This window comes from Chlamydotis macqueenii, chromosome 3 (genome assembly GCF_036417535.1).
Source record: "Chlamydotis macqueenii isolate bChlMac1 chromosome 3, bChlMac1.mat, whole genome shotgun sequence".
NCBI lineage: Eukaryota > Metazoa > Chordata > Aves > Otidiformes > Otididae > Chlamydotis > Chlamydotis macqueenii.
Window position 1 is genome coordinate 53,386,765 of NC_141558.1, and position 20,967 is coordinate 53,407,731.

At 40.1% G+C, this 20,967-nt stretch overlaps 1 protein-coding gene across 1 annotated transcript; it reads right to left on the reverse strand.

Moving 5' to 3' along the window:
• Positions 1-11,042: 11,042 nt before the first annotated feature.
• Positions 11,043-20,870, reverse strand: ZUP1 (zinc finger containing ubiquitin peptidase 1). Its single transcript, XM_086745452.1, has 9 exons — positions 20,589-20,870; positions 18,457-18,573; positions 17,368-17,477; positions 16,427-16,595; positions 14,795-14,983; positions 14,316-14,484; positions 13,480-13,637; positions 12,930-13,150; positions 11,043-11,695 (listed from the first exon to the last, which is right to left on the reverse strand). Exons 1-9 carry the CDS (start codon positions 20,842-20,844, stop codon positions 11,648-11,650), a joined length of 1,437 nt encoding a protein of 478 aa, XP_086601578.1. The 5' UTR covers positions 20,845-20,870; the 3' UTR covers positions 11,043-11,647.
• Positions 20,871-20,967: the final 97 nt, after the last annotated feature.

Sequence of the window (20,967 nt, forward strand, 5' to 3'; positions counted from 1 at the left end):
CTCTCCATCTCACACAACACTGTAGAGCCATCTCCATGCCTTTCCTGCCTTACAGTAAATTATGCCTGTAGTCACAGTTATCCATGTATTTAATTCACATTTTTGTGTATGTGTGCACATGTTTTAACAGAAATAATAACAAAAACAAACCCCAATAAAACTTGAAAAAGCCAGGGATTGAAGGACATTATTTTCTTTTCTCTTAATTGGAGTTAAGACCTCAAATATTTCCAATTGCTTTGCACGACCAGTAGCTGAAAGGCATTATACTATCTACACAGTTTTTCTGTATGCATAGCAAAATTTATCAACTAGATTTCTTATTACTTGTCTCTTGGCTGTTGCCCTCTAAAATTTCTGTATCTCCTCCACCTTCTCAAGAACTATTTAAAGTGTTGCTTGCTTACACTGTTGTAATGTTGTTTGCTTAACCCTGTTACACATCCTCGCATTCAAGGTATTTACAAGCACTTGTCTTTTACAGCTCTGCTTTTCTCCCTTCAGCCTGATTCAACTTTTGAATCTTAACCCTCTTGTTCACAATTTGAATAAAAACCTTTCTTCTTCAATCTGTTTGGAAATACCTCATCGTTTGTCTTGGGATCTTTTTTCGTGTCTTCGGATGTAACCTGTTCCCACTACAGTCTCTGATTCATGTTTTATTCAGATTTTTTTTTTTTCTTTAGCGCTGTAGATTTTCAACACAGCGTCTGTCAGATCCTGCAAAGGAAGGAGTAGATGGGGGCTAGAGGAACATACCATTAAATATCCTGTTTTACTCCATTCAAGACCAGGTTTATCAAGGCACTTTGACATTTTAGCTCTCCATGCCACTTTGAACAAGGTTGGGTGCTGAAAGCTGTATTTTGGAAAGGAGAATTCTTAATGTCTCTGGATTAGAACCAATTGATGGGAAAATATTTGCTTAGTCTGTCTACTTTGAGATTATTCTTCTCCAAGTGAGGTGACAGGCTAATGCTGATTTTGGTCTTTAAAATCTTAAATTTTTTTTTTCCCTCAAAATTCTACAGATTCTCCAGTTTCTTAAACCACTGGAAAGGATATAGGCTTTTTTTTTTACTGTGGAATTTAAGATAGGATGCCATAACACAAAAAATCAGAGCTGTAATCTTGTGGCCACTAGCTGTCCATAGAGGAATGAAAAATATTACCCCATTGTAAACTGCTGGACATCTAAGAATGAGGACAAGACTCTGCACGTTTTTCACTGATAAGTCTCGCACACTGTGTTCCCACTTGGAACATGATTTGTCCTTTGTTAACATGCAGCCAACAGTCCAGTTAAAGATGCAGCTCATTGCCTACATTGTACTGTAAGTTTGAAGTAAAAGGTAAATGAGAAAAAGTCTGTAGTGAAAACATTATATGAAATTATATCCCTGTGAGGAAAATTATTGCCTGAAAAATGCACACAAAAAAACATGGCAAATTGCAGAGAGTAGAATTCACTCCACAGTCTTGCTTCTGAGGATAGCAAGGAAAGAGATTGGAAGGTGACAAAAATCCTTGCTTCTTTGTTTATTGTGTCACTATCATGCAATCATTTTTATCAATTAGAGCTTATTTAATCATTCTTCTGTTACAGATGCTTCACATTTTTTAATGAGTATATTTCCTTGTTAATACTGCCTAGTTCATGGATGGATCATATAATGAATCTCAGGTTGATCCATTACAGATATGACTTCAAATACCCTCTTCCTTTCCCACAAGGAAATTAAGAAGGGGAAGACAATGAATATCACTGCACTTGACATACTGCATCTATTTTTAATTTGCTCACACAACATAGTGTGCAACAGACTGAAATACGTGAAACTCTTGAGTAAGTAAGAGCTATTGATCTGATTTGCGTAAAGTCTGGGTTTTTCAAAGTTTTTGGGAAAAAAAAAGGAAGATGAGTAGCAGTACCAAATTAAGAACCATGAAGTGACATTTGCAAAAAAATTTTCTGTGGGATTTAGATACAAACTCCTGCTTGCACAAGAAGGAGGATGCGAGATCATTCCTCACCATGTCTGTCACCCCACAACCCTCCCTTCTTGTCAGTGCAAAACCACAGGCGTGACGCACCCAATATATTGGTATTATTGTGCATTTACATAGCTGTACGAGCTGCAAATGTGAACGCATTGTGACTTACAGTATACAGATACACAATTAAACTCTGTCAAAAACTGTTTCTTTATGAGACGACATCCAAAAGAACAGTGCCTTGAGCTGAAACTTCTATTTGTCCATTTTGTTCTGCTTTTTGCTTTCTTTTTTTTTCTGTTGGTAGGCTCTGGAGGTGGAGAAGGGGAGGGGAAGAAATAAGGCTTCAAAAGCTCCTAAATCCACCATTCACATAGAGGAGGAGAAGTTTATGCCGGGAACATATGTTAAGGAAAAGTCGCAGAAATAACATTCTCTTCTACTTCTCTGATCCTTCCTTTCCTGTAGCTAAATGATAAAGGAAGTGCATAGCAAACAAATGAGGTGATGGTCCATGTTATTTAAAATAAACTCCTGCCATAGATTCTTAGCCCTTATTTCCATGCCTTCGCTTCTTCAGAAAATATTAAACTCAAAATATTCTGAACTCACTCTTGAGTTCAGACTCAGTAGTCTCTTGAAAGAAAATAAAGGCTCCTGAAGGCTATTTTATGATTATATTATTTATTTACATTCAATAGTATATCATAAACACACCTCTTAACCTTTGATTTGAAATTATCTAAGTCAAAGTACAAGTTTAAAGGTAAAAAAGTGATAAACTCTTAGAATTCATCTGTGCAGCTGGAAAGCGTGGTATTTTGGTAAACTGTGACAGCACTGCAGAGCGGCCACGGACTCAGTTATCATCTGAAAAGCGTTATATTTCCAGCCTCCATGACAGGGCAAGAGTGACAAAGAACTGAGTTTTCTCCCCAATTCCTCTGCATGCAGAGATACCTCTGCATATAGTACATGGAATGTGTCACCGATACGTACAGTATCTTCTTTTTTAAAGCATTTGAAAATACTATTTGATTTAAAGGATCCTGAAAAATATTATGGACTGCCATGGACCAGCTGGTGTGGTTACACAGTCGGAGTTCAGTGTAGCCTTTGAGACAGCCAAGGCAGATAAAGGATTGCATCTAGAGTATACTACTACTATGCTATCTTCTTCCCAGTGCTGACCCGAAGGTTGAGCCCTTATAAAATATTGAAAAATATGCTAGTTCTTTAGGAATAAGTTGAATTCAAAACTCAACAGATGACATAATTCATTTTCCTGTAAGTCCTCCGATTTCTTCCTAGCAGAAACTGATGTGCTGGTAAAAGAACATGTGAAAACGAAACAATGCTATTTATAAAATCCTCATGGAGGAAGAAGGAAAATAAAACAATCTTTGCTTTTCATGGGAAGCTCAGCACCCCTTGTTGTGGCCTTGTGAAATGAGTCCATGTGCTTTGGGATGGCTGCTGTTAACATCCCTGTACTCTTCTCTCCCATCTCCCAGAGGCTGGACTCTTGCAACAAGAGTGACTTTATAGCACGGAGACGACTCTGGAGGGCAGAGGCGCGGGCACTAGGAGCCTTTGCTAGCAAGATGTAGTGTATACAAGTAGAGAAAATCACAACAAGCTATGAGCATCTTGATCCCCCTCGCAGGTGCTTTTCTCCATAGTGGGAGAGATGGAACCTCGATAATCGGTCCTCCCTCCTTCCATAACGGGGCTGCTACAGTGTGCTGTTCAACCTACAGAGTAACTCCTTTTACCATCTACAGACACAAATTAGGTCTTATCAGAATAGTTATATTTGGCAAGACAATGAAATCATCCTAGTTTCAGGTCACTTTGTCCTAGTTCCATATCAAAGTGCTCCTATCAGCAGCAGTCTCATTTCAACAAGCTAGTCATGTACTTAGAGGTCCTATGTATCAGCAAAAGATTCGCCACAGCTGCAACTACCAGCAAAACAAAAGTTTAAAAGTGTATACTGAACACAGGTAAGCGATGCAGAAGTCTCTGCATCTGGTTATGCTATTGCCTAGGATTGCATTGGCCTAAGTGAGCCGATGGGAAGGCCTCTGGCAGTGTTACAGTTGTTTCTGCTTTTATCTGTGATATGAACCTGGCTGGGACCAACAATATTTTTCCAATGCCTCAGGGGGTCCCGAAGGATTATCCTCTGCTAAGGACATACTCTCTGGGAGTGGCATGGGGAAAGGCAGCTACATTTGTCCACATTTTGATCACAGAGTTCTCTAATTTGAGGAAGCAGGTTCCTTAACATTTAGTGCTGGGCTTTGCAAGAAAACATCTCAGAAAAGTTCTTTTCAAAAAGAATATTAATTGCTCTTTGAGTGCTTATTGCTGTTCACCTTTGATATACGCATTATGTCTGTTCTTACCTTTACCTTGTTCTTGTCCTGAGAAATGAAGAGAATGCCAAATTCATCCTTGTCTGCATACCAGCCCTTTAAATGATCAAATCAAGAGCTTCCTACCTCTACTAGCAAAATGAGATGGCAAACTATGCTAATCAACTATCTTGGCAGTTTGTACAATTATTTCCCATGTGTTTTTTACTGGGCTATGAGAGAGGTTGTGCATGGTTGGATGGAAGCCATGCAACAGTCTATCTCAGTTTCTCTATGACTCCATACAACCCACAGAAATGGTAATGTCTATGTATCGTATCATACATTTGATATTACATTATAATAACAAGATCCAAAAGAGTCCTCTTCAATCTTTGCCTTTGACAAAATTCACACAAGAAATTAGCAAATGAAGCTGCTCATGCATGTTTGATGAAAAAGAATGAGTATAAATAAACACTGAGAGAAAGGCATAACAAATAGATGCTCTGTGTTTTCTGGTTACTTCTTGTAAAAGAAGCTCCAAAATGGATCGTTAGTTAGTCATCTGAAGCTGTGACCTTTCAATTCTTGTTCTTGTAAGTAGCAATCACCACTAAAAAAAAAGCAAGGAGGAACAAACTCCAAAGAGTCTGTCAATGTAGAGGCCATTAACTAATGGCCATCATCTACTATATCAGTAGATATAAATGTCTTCTATGGGTCTGCAAGAACATGATCAACATATTTGTCTTCTTCTCCCTTAAAATTGTGAAGCAAATACCCTTTGCCTTACCAAGGCACACTTTTTCAGCAGAAGGAAGAAGGAAGTTTGCCTGTACTTTCAAGATTTAGATAGTTTATTTCCTCCTACCTCTTCTCTCATTCAGCATTAAGGACCTGTAAGTGACCTTTATGTCATCTTCTACCACTCTGTACTGGTTTTGTGTAGTGGTGGGGCTACAGTGGCAGCTTCTGTGAGAAGCTGCTAGAAGCTTCCACTTTTTCTGGTGGATTTGTTTGGATCTAGAGCAGACCTGCTGCTGGCCGGGGCCGAGCCAATTGGTGATGGAATGTTTGGTGATAATGCCCCGGTGATAATGTATTTAACAAGGGGAAAAATAATTAAAAAAAAAAAAGATGTGCAGAAACAGGGGCAGAGGGGGATGCGTGAGCCTTGTGGGTCTTGTGGCCCTCACCCTCTGGCCTCCCACCAGGTGGCCATCTGGGCCCAACTCAGCCTGGCTCAGCTGCAAAGTGAAGAGAGGAGATATGAAGAGAAGGATGGGTAAAGCCCAGACAAGGAGGGCTAAAGCACTGCTAGAATTAAATCTGGCCAGGGATGTCAAGGACAATAAGAAAAGTTTCTTTAGGTAGGTTGAGGATACAAGGAAGACCAGGGAGAAGGTGGACCCTCTCCAGGATGAAACGGGAGACCTGATTACCTGGGACATAGAGAAGGCTGAGGTACTCAATGACTTTTTTGCCTCAGTCTTAGCCCGCAAGGGCACTAGTCACATTGCTCAAGACACATAAGACAAAAGCTGGGAGAATGAAGAACTGCTCATTGTGACAGAAGAGCAGGTTTGGGACCATCTAAGGAACCTTTTTTACACTGAGGGTGGTGGAACACTGGAACAGGTTGCCCAGAGAGATGGTAGATTCCCCATCCCTGGAAATATTCAAGTCTAGGTGGGGAGTGGCTCTGAGCAACCTGATGTCTCTGCTCCTTGCAGGGGGGGTTGGACTAGATGGCCTTTGAAGGTCCCTTCCAACCCTAACTACTCTATGATTCTGTGATTCTAACATGAGAGGCATCTACCAGAGCCTGATTGTGAAGAATTTTTTTTTGTGAGAGAAACAGCTGTGGATGCCAAGGAGGGGGAGGAGTAATGCTGCTTTCAGCAGAGATTCCCCTGCAGCCCGTGGTGCAGCCCATGGTGAGGCAGGCTGTCCTTCTGCAGCCCATGGAGGTCCATGGAGGAGCAGAGATCCACGTGCAGCCTGTGGAGGGCCCCACGCCAGGGCAGACAGATCTCTTAAGAAGGCTGTGGCCCGTGGAGGGCCCATGCTGGTGCAGCCGTTCCTGAGGGACTGCACCCTGTGGAAAAATGACCCACGCCGGAGCAGTTCATGAAGAACTGCAGCCCGTGGGAGGGACCCCATGCTGGAGCAGGGGAGGAATGCGAGGAGTTCTTCCCCCAAAGAGGAAGGAGCGGTGGAAAATGACATGTAATGAACTGACTGCAACCCCCATTCCCTATTCCCTCCCTGTGCTGCTCAGCAGGGGGGAGATGAGGTAGAGATAATTGAAATGAAGTTAAGCCTGGGAAGAGGGAGGTGTAAGGGGAAGTTGTTTTTGTTCTCTTCCTCATTATCCTGCTTTGGTTTTATTAATAATAAATTGAAACAGTTTTCCCCAAGTTGAGTCTGTTTTGCCCGTAACAGTAACTTAGAATATTTTGGGTTGGAAAGGACCTTTAAAGGTCATCTAGCCCAATCCTCCTGTAAGGAGCAGGGATGTTTTCAACCAGATCAGGTTGCTCAGAGCCTCATCCAACCTGGCATTGAATGTTTCCAGGGATGAATGATCCTCCCCATCCTTATCTCAAACCTCAAACCTTTTCATTATATCATCTCTCCCCCATTCCCTCAGAGGGTGAGGGAAAGTGAGTTGGAGGCTGCGTAGCTTGGTCCCGAGCAGAGATAAGCTATGACACAATGTGCTTTTATGTCCAGAGTTCTGGAGATAAAGATTAGAAGGAAGGAGTTGAGAAATAGTTTATGTTAAAGGGTTTTTTTTAATTTTTTTTTACTTTTGGATTTTTTACTGAGGTGTATAAAGAGGTTATTTATTCAACTTTAAAAAAAATATTTTAGTAAGTAAAATATCACATATCCAGGATTTGTTGTCGGTACTGGATGTGCTGCATGAGAAGCAGGAAACTTGATGAGGGAGTAGTTGCATACTGATGTTTTGTTCCTTCCTCAAGCAAAAGCTTTATGATATTTCCTCTCCTATTTATTTAGGATAAACTTACTATTTTACACAATAATAACTGCTTTACTTAAGTGACTGGATAAACCCTTGTCTTTTCACTCCTCAGAAAATCCTCCAGATTTGATTTTTCTAACTTGATGTGCTTTTGAAGGCATGAATAAAGAATGATAACCTATCTTTAAATTTTCTATAGACACACATAGTCTGCAAGAAAACATTATTTTTTTTTAAACTCAGGGAAGATATGTTACCTCAAAACATTAATTTGATGTGATTTAGAAACAGACACAAATTCTCCATGAGGATGAATTTATCACCCAAGATGCTAGAATAGGCAGAGATGAATGCTGACTTTAGAATCATAGAATGGTTAGAGTTGGAAGGGACCTTCAAAGGTCATCTAGTCCAACCCCCCTGCAAGCAGCAGGGAGATCCCTGACTAGATCAGGTTGCTCAGAGCCTCATCCAGCCTGGCCTTGAATGTTTCCAGGGATGGGGCCTCCACCACCTCTCTGGGCAACCTCTTCCAGTGTTCTATAACTCACATTGTAAAAAATTTTTTCCTAATATCCCATCTAAATCTACCTTCCTCTATTTTAAAACCATTACTCCTCGTCTTATCACAACAGGCCCTACTGAACAGCCTCTCCCCATCTTTCTTGTAGGCCCCCTTGAGGTACTGGAACGCCACTATCAGGTCTCCCCAGAGCCTCCTCTTCTCCAGGCTGAACAGCCCCAACTCTCTCAGCCTGACTTTGTGCTGACACTACAGAATAATGAAAGATGGATGTATAACATCTGACAGTTCTTAGGAAATAAACACTTCCCAACTGCAGTATAAGCCCTCTCAGCACTTGCTGCTAGAAAACACCCTGTACAGGTGAGCGCTTGTCTGTGCAGAGGAAATATTTACTTTCAGGGCTGGAGGGCGCAAGGAAATTCATGGCCATGTAGCCCAAGAGAATAATTAGAATGTGTTAAAATTGTTTCTGTGAGAAAAACCTAGGGGTCACTAAAATCCACATTTTTCACTGGAACCTTCAATTAGGAACACTTAACATAAAAATGTCTATCTATAAAGCAATGTAAATTAGAAATAAATACTAGACTTACTAGAATATTACTGGCATACTAGAAGTAGATTGATGGACTTTTTGCTTCAAAATAACATTCACATTAAAACCTCTGTAAGTTCTTAATATTATAGCATGTAAAAAAAGTATTTGGACAACTCATATGTAAGATAAATTGAATAGAGGAAAAATAATGAAATATTTTGCTCCTAAAATTTTGAATTTACAGAGAGTTTTGATATTGTTCCCAAGGAGAAATGAACACATTTTCAAAATCATGGTAAAACAGTTACAGCTTCTGACGAACCCAAACGGCAATTTTCACTGTCATTACCTGAAGCTTTTCTGAGAGTTAGTTTACTCCATGTAAAGACTAAACTGCTTCAGCACTCGATGTATAACAGACTCAGGAGGCTTTTCAATGTGTGCTTTCTCTTGCGTAGGTTTGCAGACAATTCTTCGCTTTTTTTTTTTTTCCAGAAAATACAGTTTGCAGCTGAACTAGCTGGGGGCTAGGACCCCCAGCAATGGCAAGTCTCTGTGATTTACTTCTGATTACAGAAGTGTACCACTCCTTCCGTTGTCCTGCTGCCCAGGAAGAGAAAAACAGATCAAAGTCCCTCTTGGAATTTCCGAAACACACTGTCAGTTTCTTCACCCACGTGGTTAACCAAATACTCAAGGTCTTGAGAATAGATCCAACCAGAATCCTGTTTCTCTGAGGCAACTATTTGCAAAGAAGATAAAAGTTCAGCTTCTGTGAACCCAGAGGAGTCTCAAGATAAGAGGCAACATTCCTTAAGCAGTTATTTTAGTTAGTACTGGGCCCAAACGCACTTTCTGTCTCTCAGAACAAACTTTTGGTAGCGATTCAGGCTGTAAGTCCTGGGTCTCATTAGAGTTATTTTAACTTTTTTTTTACCCCACTGCTTGCTTTCCAGTGGTGTCTAGCTAATGTTTGAAAGTGACTCCATTACCCTGTCCCAGCTGCCATTCCTTGACAAGGTTATTTTTCGTTATACCATTATTACCTTGGTTGGTTGGACCTTTACATGGCATTCCTGGAGTCAAGCTGAAAGAAGTGAGACACCAGGAACTTGATCTTAATGAATCTGTAATTAGGCATGTGTTGCTCTGACATTCCCAGAGTGCTTGTTAAAAAACCCCAACAAACAAAACCAAACAAATAAAACTCAACAACAACAAAAAAAACCCAACAAAACACAACAAACTGAAACAAAAACCACACCAAACAAAATTTATTGGGATCTTGGCATAAGATCACACTGACACACATGGAATCAGGTATCTCAAATGGTTCATCACTGTCCAGGTGGTGCCACAAATCACTGTTGCAAAAGGCCTTGCAACGGCATCTTCAGCTAGATCAAGTGACACTCCCACCCTTCTGTTGCACTTACAATCTAGCTGTCCCACAGTGATTACACAGGAATCAAACAGAATGTACAAGCCAGTACAAAGAGATTTGGCACATTACAGCATTTCAGTGAAACACCAGCTTGGTCCCAATGGCAGTTTAAACACGTAAGTCAAGTGCTGGGGCTGAGCTGCAATTCCTTCTTCTTTGGCTTACACATCTGGGCACAGCGTGACACGGGTGAAGCATATGCTTGGTCTGGAATTAGCAGAGCCTTAGCCAGGAATAGGCTCAGCCCCAGTCACAGGGGAGGTGACGGAACAGAGCAGAAGAGATTGAAGTGTATCTGTGAGAGGCTGCAAAACTCCACATGGCATACAAACGCGTGCCACACAGACCAGGGCTAATATGGGAGCTGGTGGTCCTCCAATTCCCGTGAAATCTGTCCCTAGTCTCAACTCCTCCAGTGTCCTAAATATTTAACCCTTTCCCAGGTCACTTCTACATACCTACTGGAATTAACACATTTTCATAATTAAATTTTTTACTTTCATGCATGTTTCAGAAAAGTTATTGATTTATTCGTTGTAACATTTTACCCAGTTGTGCATTTCACTACTTTGAAAGACTATTCGTTCTTATTGCTAGAGTATATTAAACATGAAAGAAACAGGTTAATGGTAAAACTCCTACACCTACATCGATGTCAACATGCAAGAGAGTCTAAATGAAAGGGAAGTATGTAAGCTCTAGTTACAGTAAATGGATGCCATGGCATGATTCAATTGCTTAAACAAAGGCATCTAGTGCTATTTGCAACACACTCGACCATCCCTCCCAGCCTTCAGCTGTCCTACTGGAGAGAGGCAGGACTTTTACACCCAGACAGAGCAGCATGTCTTAGATATAGCAGGGTGCCTCAGACACCCAAGATATTCATCTCAGTAGATAGCTCCAGTGTCTTAAAATGCACTAACCCTGCCCCTAGTCACAGTCAGTTCAAATACGCTTTTGAGATGCCTCCGACACCTAGGGGGATATACAATATAAAACATACAGAAAACCAGAAATTAAAAGAAGGATAAAATAAACACTTACAAAATATTTTTATTTATTCATGGTACAAAAGAAATATTTTCGTCCTACATCCCGATGGATTGTCTTGTGTAGCCTCTAGACCACACCACCCCACTTTAGACACCACTATTTCAGACCTCACACCTCATGTTAAGACTGATCCACCTTGTAAGCAGACATGTTCATGTCTACAAGTGATACATCTAGAGAAGCCAGCTAACTGATTTAGTTCAGTAGTAAACTAATTCCTGGTGGAACAGACGGTATTATGTGAAATCACTGAACTAGCTCTGTACTTTGCAAATAGTTGCAGGAGAATTTGTTGAGGCATAATAGGTATTTGTTGATCAAATTTACTTAAGAAATAGAGCACTGGCCACAGAGTCAGCATAAATATATTTACAGAGGCACTCCAGTAAAGTAGTTCCATAGTATTTCTATCCACTACTTATTGACAGTTAACTATGGTGCATAGTTTGCTATGGGCTGGCAGGTGTTGCTTTGTAATTTAAGCAACTAAAAAAGCAGCAAATTTTGTAGAAAGACAAGAACTCTAATACTTCAGAGTTATGGATTCATCAGGAGGGTAAAGTTTGGATTGAAGGTCAAAACTACAGGTTTACTCTACTGTTGTGCTTCGCAAGAGCCCCCAAACATTTACGGAGACATAGTTTAAGTCTAAAAATTGTTGAGTTCAGGTCACAGTCCAGAAGTTTAATGTTTTGCATCCAGCAGACTCCAAAAGAGGTAGTAAAAGCATCCTTTAAGGAATCTTCTCTGATGTTAAGACTTGAGAAGCATGGCAGCGAGCCTAAAAAACGTGGGGAGAGAGGAAAGGAAATCGTTTAATTAACAAAAATACTACTTTAAAAAGCATTTTCCAAATTAGTAGTTTAGTAAGCTTAATGAGTATAGGGAGTTATATTTAATCTTAATTAAATTGGAGCTTTCAAGACAAAATTAAAAATAATTTATATTTGTAAATATAAATAAAATCTTTGAAAAGAGGAAAAAACCCAAAACCAAACAAAATACCTCAGACAAATCCCATACAGCACTCTTCCTTTTACTGTATCCTGAATTGTAAAGCTTTTGCCAGCAGGAGGAAGAGGGGTTGGCTATGTTTTACTGCTATTTCTGACATGTTCACAGGCAGATGACACTTAAGACAATACCTCATTTCAATATACAACTGTTAAATACAGTTGATCAGGTGACTCAGTCACCAGTTATTTCATAGCTTAAAGTAAAAGTCTGTCCCGAAGCTTGAACATGAACAGTGCTGATAAGACACGACAGAATTGGAGCATGGTTTCTCAGAATCAATTTGTTAGTGTAGGAAAGAAAAAGCTTAAGAATAAAAATTACATCTGACATTCATCTGAAAAATTCTAAGGCCTTAAAAATCTACAATGGCCGAAGTGAACCACATGGATAGGATTTATAAAACTGCCAACAGCTTAAACATGTAAGTTACTCAGAGCGGTGTTTTGAATATATGAAGTTCTAAGTAGTTTCAGAAAGCAGAATGCACTAGTTCTAGCCTTCAAGCTGATGAGACATTGGATGGTTAGGCCTCAGTATCTCTGCGCTATGTTCTTCGACTATCAAATGCTGATAGATACCACATAGCTTTATAAAATTGCAATAAACATCCCTGAACATAATTTTGGACCATTAATGCTTTGTAAGTACCTTATATGCCCATAATGAATTACTTACAATATTTTCTTGTAAGTTAATGAAAAGAAAAAATAAAAGCTTAATTTACACCTGCAAACAGCTACAAGCTTCATAAAAGACTTGAAGTTGTCAGATACATCAAGGTGACATGCATTTACATTGAAAACCTTTTTGGTTTTGATATCCTGTGACTACTCAATTCACAGATAATAAGCAGAAAGTAGCAGAGAAGAACAAGGAAAGTGAAAAGATGAAAAAAATTCACCAAACAACCATATATGCATATGCATTTGAGTATTAAAGGAGAGATGCAGATGCTGTTAAGTTTTTTTTAGACAGAAACTATTTTCCAAAATACTTACAGCTTTCTCTTCCAATGAGAGTACACCATCTACAGCCACTATCTGGTATTGCTTTTCTTTTAAGCTACCTACAAATTTCCGAAGTGGTCTGAGACTAGTACCATCACTGTTTTGTTTTAGCAGTTTCTGCATTTCCTGGGAAGGACATCCTGGGTCAAACAGTAGCAAACATAAGGTTCTATTCTTCTTCTCTTCTATTCCAACAACAGTACGACTATGACCTAATTTCAAAATAGAGTTTCAGTATTTTAAAAACACATGAATTCCATTAGGTATTTTCAGATCAAGGAAGACATTGCTTGAAATTTAATAAGATAGCTACAGGTAAAGAGCAAATGTCAAAAAGCTGAGATTCCAATCACATCCAGCTTTTCCATCCAATAAAAATACAGACTTTAATGTTGCTCTTACTAAATAAAAAAAAAAATTATCGAAAAACAAAGCCATGCCTTCAATTAAATGAAGAAGGAACATAAAATGGTGCTCTGAACGGTAGCACATATAAAGAAAGATAAAGAATAGTAAAAAGCCAGCATATTGTGATACTGACCTTGATGTTGCAAGTAGATAGGTGGTTTGGAAGTACACACTACTTTTGCATTTGCACCACCTTCATTATCTGTAGAATAGTAATGCAAAATCCACTCGAATAAACGAGGGTGTGTACCCATAGGGCCAGTTGGTTTGTGAAAGTCAATGATTTGACACCTACAGAACATTTAGAATGAAAGCAACAATAAAATTTCAAGCAGGTTGTTTGTTAGAACAATTTTTTTAACTTCTCAGTCCCTTCCTCCTGCACCAAGAATGTTTTGTAAACAGAGCCATTACAAGCATCAACTGGTCATTACCACTTTTTTTTCCCCCCTCCGCCCCTACATGCAGAAGTAGGGGACACATAATTACAAAGCAACATATACTGTTCAAAACTGGAAGATACATTCCACTACAAAGAAACACTCTACTCTGTTCAGTCTAACAAGAACTTCTGAAGCTTATGAAAAACAAAAAGTTTGGGTTTTTTTGTATGTGATACACGTATGCTACAGAATCCAATTAACAGCTTTTAGAATTATGCACATGAAATTCAGATTCCTCTTGAGAAGAAACTTCTAGAGAAATTACATTTTTAATCAATTAAGTTTTATTTTATGCATATGTAGCATAATTCTTCACCAAGTCTTAATGATCTAAGTAGTTACTCAGTTTATCTACCTGATAAGCAGTTACACAGCTTTATGCTGTGCTAAATTAGATCTGTTTACAGGTTGGTTAAATTGAAGGTGGCTTTGTCATCACACAATTGGCAACTCTGACCTTTAAAGGCACGCAACCTTAAAATAAAAATAAAAAAAAAAAAAAAAAAAGAGAGAGAGCAATATTTACTTTATCCTGAGATTGGTTAACAGTGAATAAATTTCACACGCTCCTATCCATGCTTTGGAACCATGTAAACTGTTGTTGAAGTGAGATGCCCCGTGAGGATCAAAGCCTTCTCTCCAGGCATCTTCAATCATGGACTGAATCTTTGGTATACTTGGAATCAGTGTAGTATCTGGAACAGAAAAGCTTTTGAACTGTGGTTACAGTTACTGAAATAGCCTGTTAATTAAAAATATTCCGCTTCTTTTATACAAGGCAGTTAATGTTACAAAGATGCACCAAAAAAACTAAAGCTAAAACTTCAACCACATTACACCTTGCCAGTATTCACCTCTGGAACAGTAAGTTCCAGTGTTGTAACAAACATTTAATAGGCATCACTGACCTATTAAGCCTTTGTGTGTAAATGAAAAGGTAAAACATCAGTCAGTAGGTTGTCATCCAAGGTACGTGAAACAAAGAGGCAGTGTTTTGTTTAATACCTCTCAAGCAGTCATTATACAAGCTGTTTTGCAATAGTGAAGAAAGGATCATTTGGAAATTCCTGTAACCGCAACCCCAGCCTCTGTCGCCCAAAGATGAGTGGAAGTGATCTACTCCTGTTGAAAGCCATACACGCCTCACGTCTTTGTTTTCATTTTGATAGTACTTGCACAATGCTTCAATCACTCCTAAAAGAAGATCAGATATAAAGTTTATCTGTAAAACGAACTACAAAATTTGCCAGAAAAATATTCTTTCCCCAGCTTGGAGCAGATACAGACTAAGACAATTTATTTTAAAACTTCTAAGCGATCCTATGTTACATCCAGAACCCAAATCACAAAACCAGTGGACATGGTACCTATTTCATTTTGATGGTCTTTACTTTGATGAATTTAAGTACTATGAAGCTTTCAGAATTCAAGCTACTTTTTCACTGCTGCTACACAATGAGTACGTTAAATTAAACAACCTGGACTGCGTTATAAACCGTGATATGCATAGGAACTATTTCAATGAAATAGGAAAAGTAATGTCACCAGTAAAGGCACTCCTATGCCACTACCACCTCCAGTACATTCCCTTAAAAACATGGAAATATTTACACATACTATATTATCCTTTTATGCCCTCAAAATAATTTTTCCTGGAGAAATTAAGACAAGAAAACGAATGGCACAGAATTTGAGAATTACTGTCAATATAAAAATCCACTTGCAGGATATTCCAAATCCTCCTTTGTTACACAAAAGAACATACTTGGGAATGCTCTCTCTAATTTGTAAATGTAAATTCTCAAGAGTCCTTTATTACCGTACTATTGTGAAGACAATCATTCCATAGCCATCAGAGACTATTTTATGAATTTCTCTCTGAAGTCTAAAGCACTACCAAGAATGAGAAATTTAAATGTATTATTTCCACTCAATACATTTTATAGAAGAGATTTTACTTTACCTGTCAAGAACCAAATGGATATTTTGTAAGCTAGAACCACTAGCAATAAGCTAAAGGACCTGAGAACTGTGGTCTTGGCAAGTGAAGACAAGGAAGCCTTTTGAAAAGGACATCAAAATCCATCGGCACTGTATTTCTGTACCAATTATGAAACATTTCAAAGATGATGTATTGAGTAGATGTCTACTCCTCCCAGTTCTCTCTTGGACTTTGTAATCAGATGAACACTGTGCTTGCCTGGGACAAGCTTACATGACAGTACGACTAACTGAAACACAAGATAAAAAGCAACTGTAAATTTTAACACCTACACTAGGTTAGGAACCAATGAGTACTGATTAGTACACAAGCATACACTCAAGGACAACCAACTTGTAATGAGACATTTGCATCTTTTGATTGTGTTTGGGCCCTTAACCAGACAACTTGGTTCCATAGGACAAAAGAAGGAAAAAAGTCTTTAGATTAGAATAAAGATTAGAAATATACTAAGCTTTAATTTCCTTATTAGTTTAGGACTAAAATGGTATAGATTGACCTAGAAAATAAGCGTTAAAACCAGAATGCAACCAATATTGAACATCCAATCGTGTGATTTTTTTAAAGACAGGTTTGGTCACTACAATCTAGGTTTACAAAATACAGTCTTAGTTGTATAATTTCAGCATTTTTACCTGAGGTCTTTGTTTTCTCATCTTCTATACCAAAAGCCAAATATTCCATCATGTCAGCTTTTCTCTTGTGATATTCAAAAGGCTGCATTCTTCCTCTATTAACTTCCCTTTCCATATTCTTTAGGAATTGCTGCTTGTAGCCTCCAGAATTATCCAAGCCATATTGTCTCTGTTAGGCATGGAATGTGCATGATTTAAATCACATTTTTTTAATTCACCTTCAGTGATTTTGAGAAGCTGTACGCCTGATCAGTAACTTTGAAAACCAGTGAACAGTGAGACATAAAAACTTCAGATTTGTGATATTTTAGAGCTGAAGGCCAAGCTTCACTCCTGAGCAGAAATGTGAGACTAGGAAAGCCACATCCGGAAGAGCAGGCACATCCCTCTGCTCCCTCTTGGGCAGCCAGCCATTGGCACAAAGGCAGTCAATGGCCAGGAGGTAGGGAGAGTGGGAAATGAGCTATCAGGCGGGAGCAGGAAGCAGGACCTAGCAGGGGAGTGGTCGCTGGAGCAGATGATGGTATCCAGGAAGAGGATAGTCAGGATCCTCAGGGCCTCAGGCACTTGGCCAGGGAATAGGCTCCAGACTTTGCTGCAAGACAGAGCAGTAGAGCTGTGTGCAGCACAGTACGAGGCCGCAGGTGTGCCAGGGCCCCCGGTGAGAGCACTACAGCATGCACAGGGAGCACCAAGCCTCATCCTGAGCTAGCACCACTCAAAGCAGTAAAGTCAAGTAGCTTAAGGCAGGTATGCCCAGCGCCTGTGCCAGCATCAGGGCTGCCCAGAGCTTGCATTTGACTGCAACCCACTCCTGCACCACTACCTCAACACAGCCTGTCTGACCTGGTATGGCCATTCTAGGTCACTACAGTTCCAAGATACTTAGCCTCTAATGGCACAACTGTTCAGAAGTTTACCATTTAGAAATATTACTGTACCTGCAGCTTTTTAAATTCTTCCCTCTCTCGCTTCTCTTCTTCTGATCTCTGCCGTTGATCTTCTTCGGTTTGGAGCCATTGAGCCAGTTCTAGATCTCTTATGTTTCCACCTACTCAAGAATAACATTCCAAAGAGAGAAGACTTGATCAGGAAGTTTAACAATGCTTTGATGGATCATTTATTTAATTTTTAAAGATTTTTTTCTAAGCAGACATACATAAACACAACTGGGCATTAATTTTAGGAGATGCATCCCACATTACTTTGAACTATTAGCAATGAACACTAAACAGGACTGACTGCATTCAGTCTACCAAGACTCAGACATTTGACTTGGACAAAGTTTATGTAGTTACAGGAGCAATTACTCAGCAAATAATGCATGTACCTCTACTACTAAGAAAATAGCTTTTTTTTTTTTTTTTTTTACTATGTTTCACTTCATTATTTGCAAGAAGTCCCAGTTTCATGAATACCACACACTTCTTAGCTTTTAGGACCACTGCCAGCAGCCTCATAACAAAGTGACAAAACCAACTTTAGGATCAGAGAACTGGACTGGGAATCTCTAGTATTTTATTAACCATGCTAATAAGAACACTAACTTTGATGCCTTTACTTTATTGGTATGACTAATAATCAGCACAAGCATTTAGAGAAAAGAACTGAGGAAAAAAAAAAAAGTTTTCATAAGCTACAGATTTTCAGCTCATCTCACTGGAATATGCCACACTCTAAATTTCATGTATGTAAATCTTCCATAAAGCTAGGAAAAAAATATATAATATGGCTGTCTTTAAAAAATTTTTCACTTTAAGTTTTAGTTTAGTTTTGGCTAAATACAGTGCATTTACTTAACAAGCATGCCTAGACAAATATTTCTTTCAGCATGTGTAATTAAACAGAGCATTTGGGCAAATGATAGGACTTGCTATTAACTATGTTAACTTCACTATGTATGTGTCCAGTCCTCTTTTTAAGTAAGGAAATATTTAGTTTAAATTTCGTCTTAATTTAACTCTATACTGCAACACGCAAATACTTGTAAATGCTTTCAAGTATTAGCAAGTCTGTATCATTTAATGTACCTTCTGAAAAGCTATGTTCCTCTAAGTGTAAATCCACATGTTCTTCAAGAATGTGAATGTCTGTACAGGTAAGACTGCACATTGGACATTCATATAGCTGTTCACCATTTCCTGTGTCTGAAAAAGAAATGCAGTTTCTTGATTAATGCAATTCCTGAGTTTTGTGAGAATCACCTCCCTAACTGATACACAGTCTCTAAGATAAATACACAGTAATTAATTTTGTGTTGCCATTGAAATTCTCCAGTGAAAGGCAGCAAATTCTAAACAGCTGGTACTCTCTTAACCATTTAAGAATTTGTACCTAAATATCTGACAAGTTTAAGACATATTTTCCTTCTATTAATCAAGTTTTACCTCATTTAACTTAGATTACAATTTGCTACCATAATATTTGTATTAATAAATACTTAGTCTGGAATATCAAACCGTTAACTAAAAGATCTGTCCTGCTAACAGAAGAATACTTCCTTACTTTAACATTCACGTGATAAAACAGTAGTTGGGCAGAGAGAATAAAGTAAAACGTGCTGGCTGACACTCTTACTTTGTTGGTCTTCCTGCATTTCCTCAAATAAATTTTCTTTCTGTAGTTCTAGAATTATTATTGAAGAGTACCATATAGAATAAGTAAGGTTCAAAAGGACTTCTGGAGATCTTCTAGTCCCTCAAAGCAGAGTCAAATTAAATAGGTTAAGTTACACAGGGCCAGTTTTCTAATAACTCCAAGGACAGACACTCCACAGGCTCCCCAGACAACTTATTCCAGTGTTTGACCACTCTCACAGTAAAAAAAAAAAGTGTTCTTGTGTTTAAATGTTATTTGCCGTATTTTGACTTGTGGCTACAGCCCATTGTCCTGTCATGGGGCACCACAGAGAAGAGCCTGACTCCATCTTTACTGCCCTCCTTTTGAGTGCCTAGATTTTACTTGCACCTTCCTAGGTTCAAAAAACACAAGAATTAATACGCTATGTTAGCTGTTCCTGGAAAACATTTGCCCAAGCTAAAAGTTCATGACTGGCTGGAGGGAAACTTGATGGTATAATCATCTAAATTCACCAGCAACATTTCGCATAACATTGCAAACACAGTTTCCTGAAACACACTATGTACATAAAAACCCCAAAACACTATTAATGTAACTATTTTAAAAATAGAAATTGGCATGCAGGCAAGTAAGTTATTTATTCAAGCTCTGCATTATTTGCACCCATAGAAGATATTATTCAATGGTAAGATCTGTTTTGTTTGGTTTTTTTTTCTATAAGAAAACATATTTTTAATCACAGACTACACAGTGTGGTTGATTCTGCCACATTCTGCAATGTAATAATAATTTGTTTTTCTTGTCAGTAAACATAGCTTGTTACATCAAGAATGCCAGTCTTCTAAGAGAATTACCTGCTAGCAGAGATGCCAATGCTGTTTCTGAAATAGCTACCAGCAACTTTGGACAGTTAGTCAGAAAAAAAATTCTGACAACGCTTAAAATAAAATACAATCTAGTAAATAACTGTTTTCTTTACTCCAACTTTATCGCCCAGAACATACTTGCGGTCTCCAAATCAACGTTCAGTACCTCAGAACACCTCGGTCCCGGATCTTTCCTAAGTCTCTACTTCGAACTGAAAACTCCCTTTCCCTAAAGCGTCCTGCCACTGCTCTACAGGAGAGCAGTCTCTACAGACGAGACTTCGAGAGGCAAAGCCAAACCTTTGCACGTTGAACAGGTGAAAACCACCTCGCTGTCACGCAAAAGCTTTACGACCTGCTTCCCCTGACACGGACGGTGTCTTTTGGGCACGTAAAACACCGCAGGCTCGTCCGTTGTAGTGTTTTCTGTCCCGCTCTGGAGCGGGCTTTCCACCTGACGCCCCCATGGCCTTCCCCCGCCGTCCCTTCCTTCCCTCCACCACCTTCCCCCGCCGCCTCCCACGCGTGTTCTCGGAGCTCTCTCCAGCTGCACCCCCCGCACCGCGGACGGGGCGCTCCGGCAGCGCCCCCACCCCACCCCACCCCACCCCACCCCACCCCCGGGCGCTCACTCCCCGCCACACCGGCAGAACCCCGCAGGGCCGATCTCCGCCCCCCGCGGGGCTCAGGCGCGACCCCTCCCCGCCGCCGCTCACCTGTGCCCGGGGCGCCGAGCAGGTGCCCGTGCCGCGCCCTGACGTGCGCCTCCAGCTCCGGCCCCGCCGCCTCCCCGCAGAAGGGGCACTCGGGGGGGTGGGCTGCCTCAATCTGCGGGCGGAGCTCCCCACAGCCAAGAGCAGCAGTGGCGGCAGCAGCACCGCAGAGGGGACAGCGAGGCTGGCGGCCCAGCTGCTTGCGCCGCCCCGCCGCCTCCGAGGACAGCGCCTGCCCGCAGAGGCCGCAGGCCGGCATCGCGCCGCGCCGCCCCCGTGAAACGAAACCGCCGCCCGCTTACCCGCTGGGAAGTGCTGCGCGCAAAGCCTGCTGGGAAGGAAAGGGCCCGCCCCCCGCCCCGGTTCCCGGGCCAGTGCGGCG

Excerpts from the sequence above, each read along its gene's own strand:
- ZUP1 (XM_086745452.1), bottom strand. The coding sequence starts at position 20,844 with ATGCCGGCCTGCGGCCTCTGCGGGCAGGCGCTGTCCTCGGAGGCGGCG. Across the intron at positions 18,574-20,588 it reads GCTCGGCGCCCCGGGCACAG|ACACAGGAAATGGTGAACAG; the intron begins GTGAGCGGCGGC and ends TTTCTTTTTCAG. Across the intron at positions 13,638-14,315 it reads TTAACCAATCTCAGGATAAA|GTGTCAAATCATTGACTTTC; the intron begins GTAAATATTGCT and ends AATGTTCTGTAG.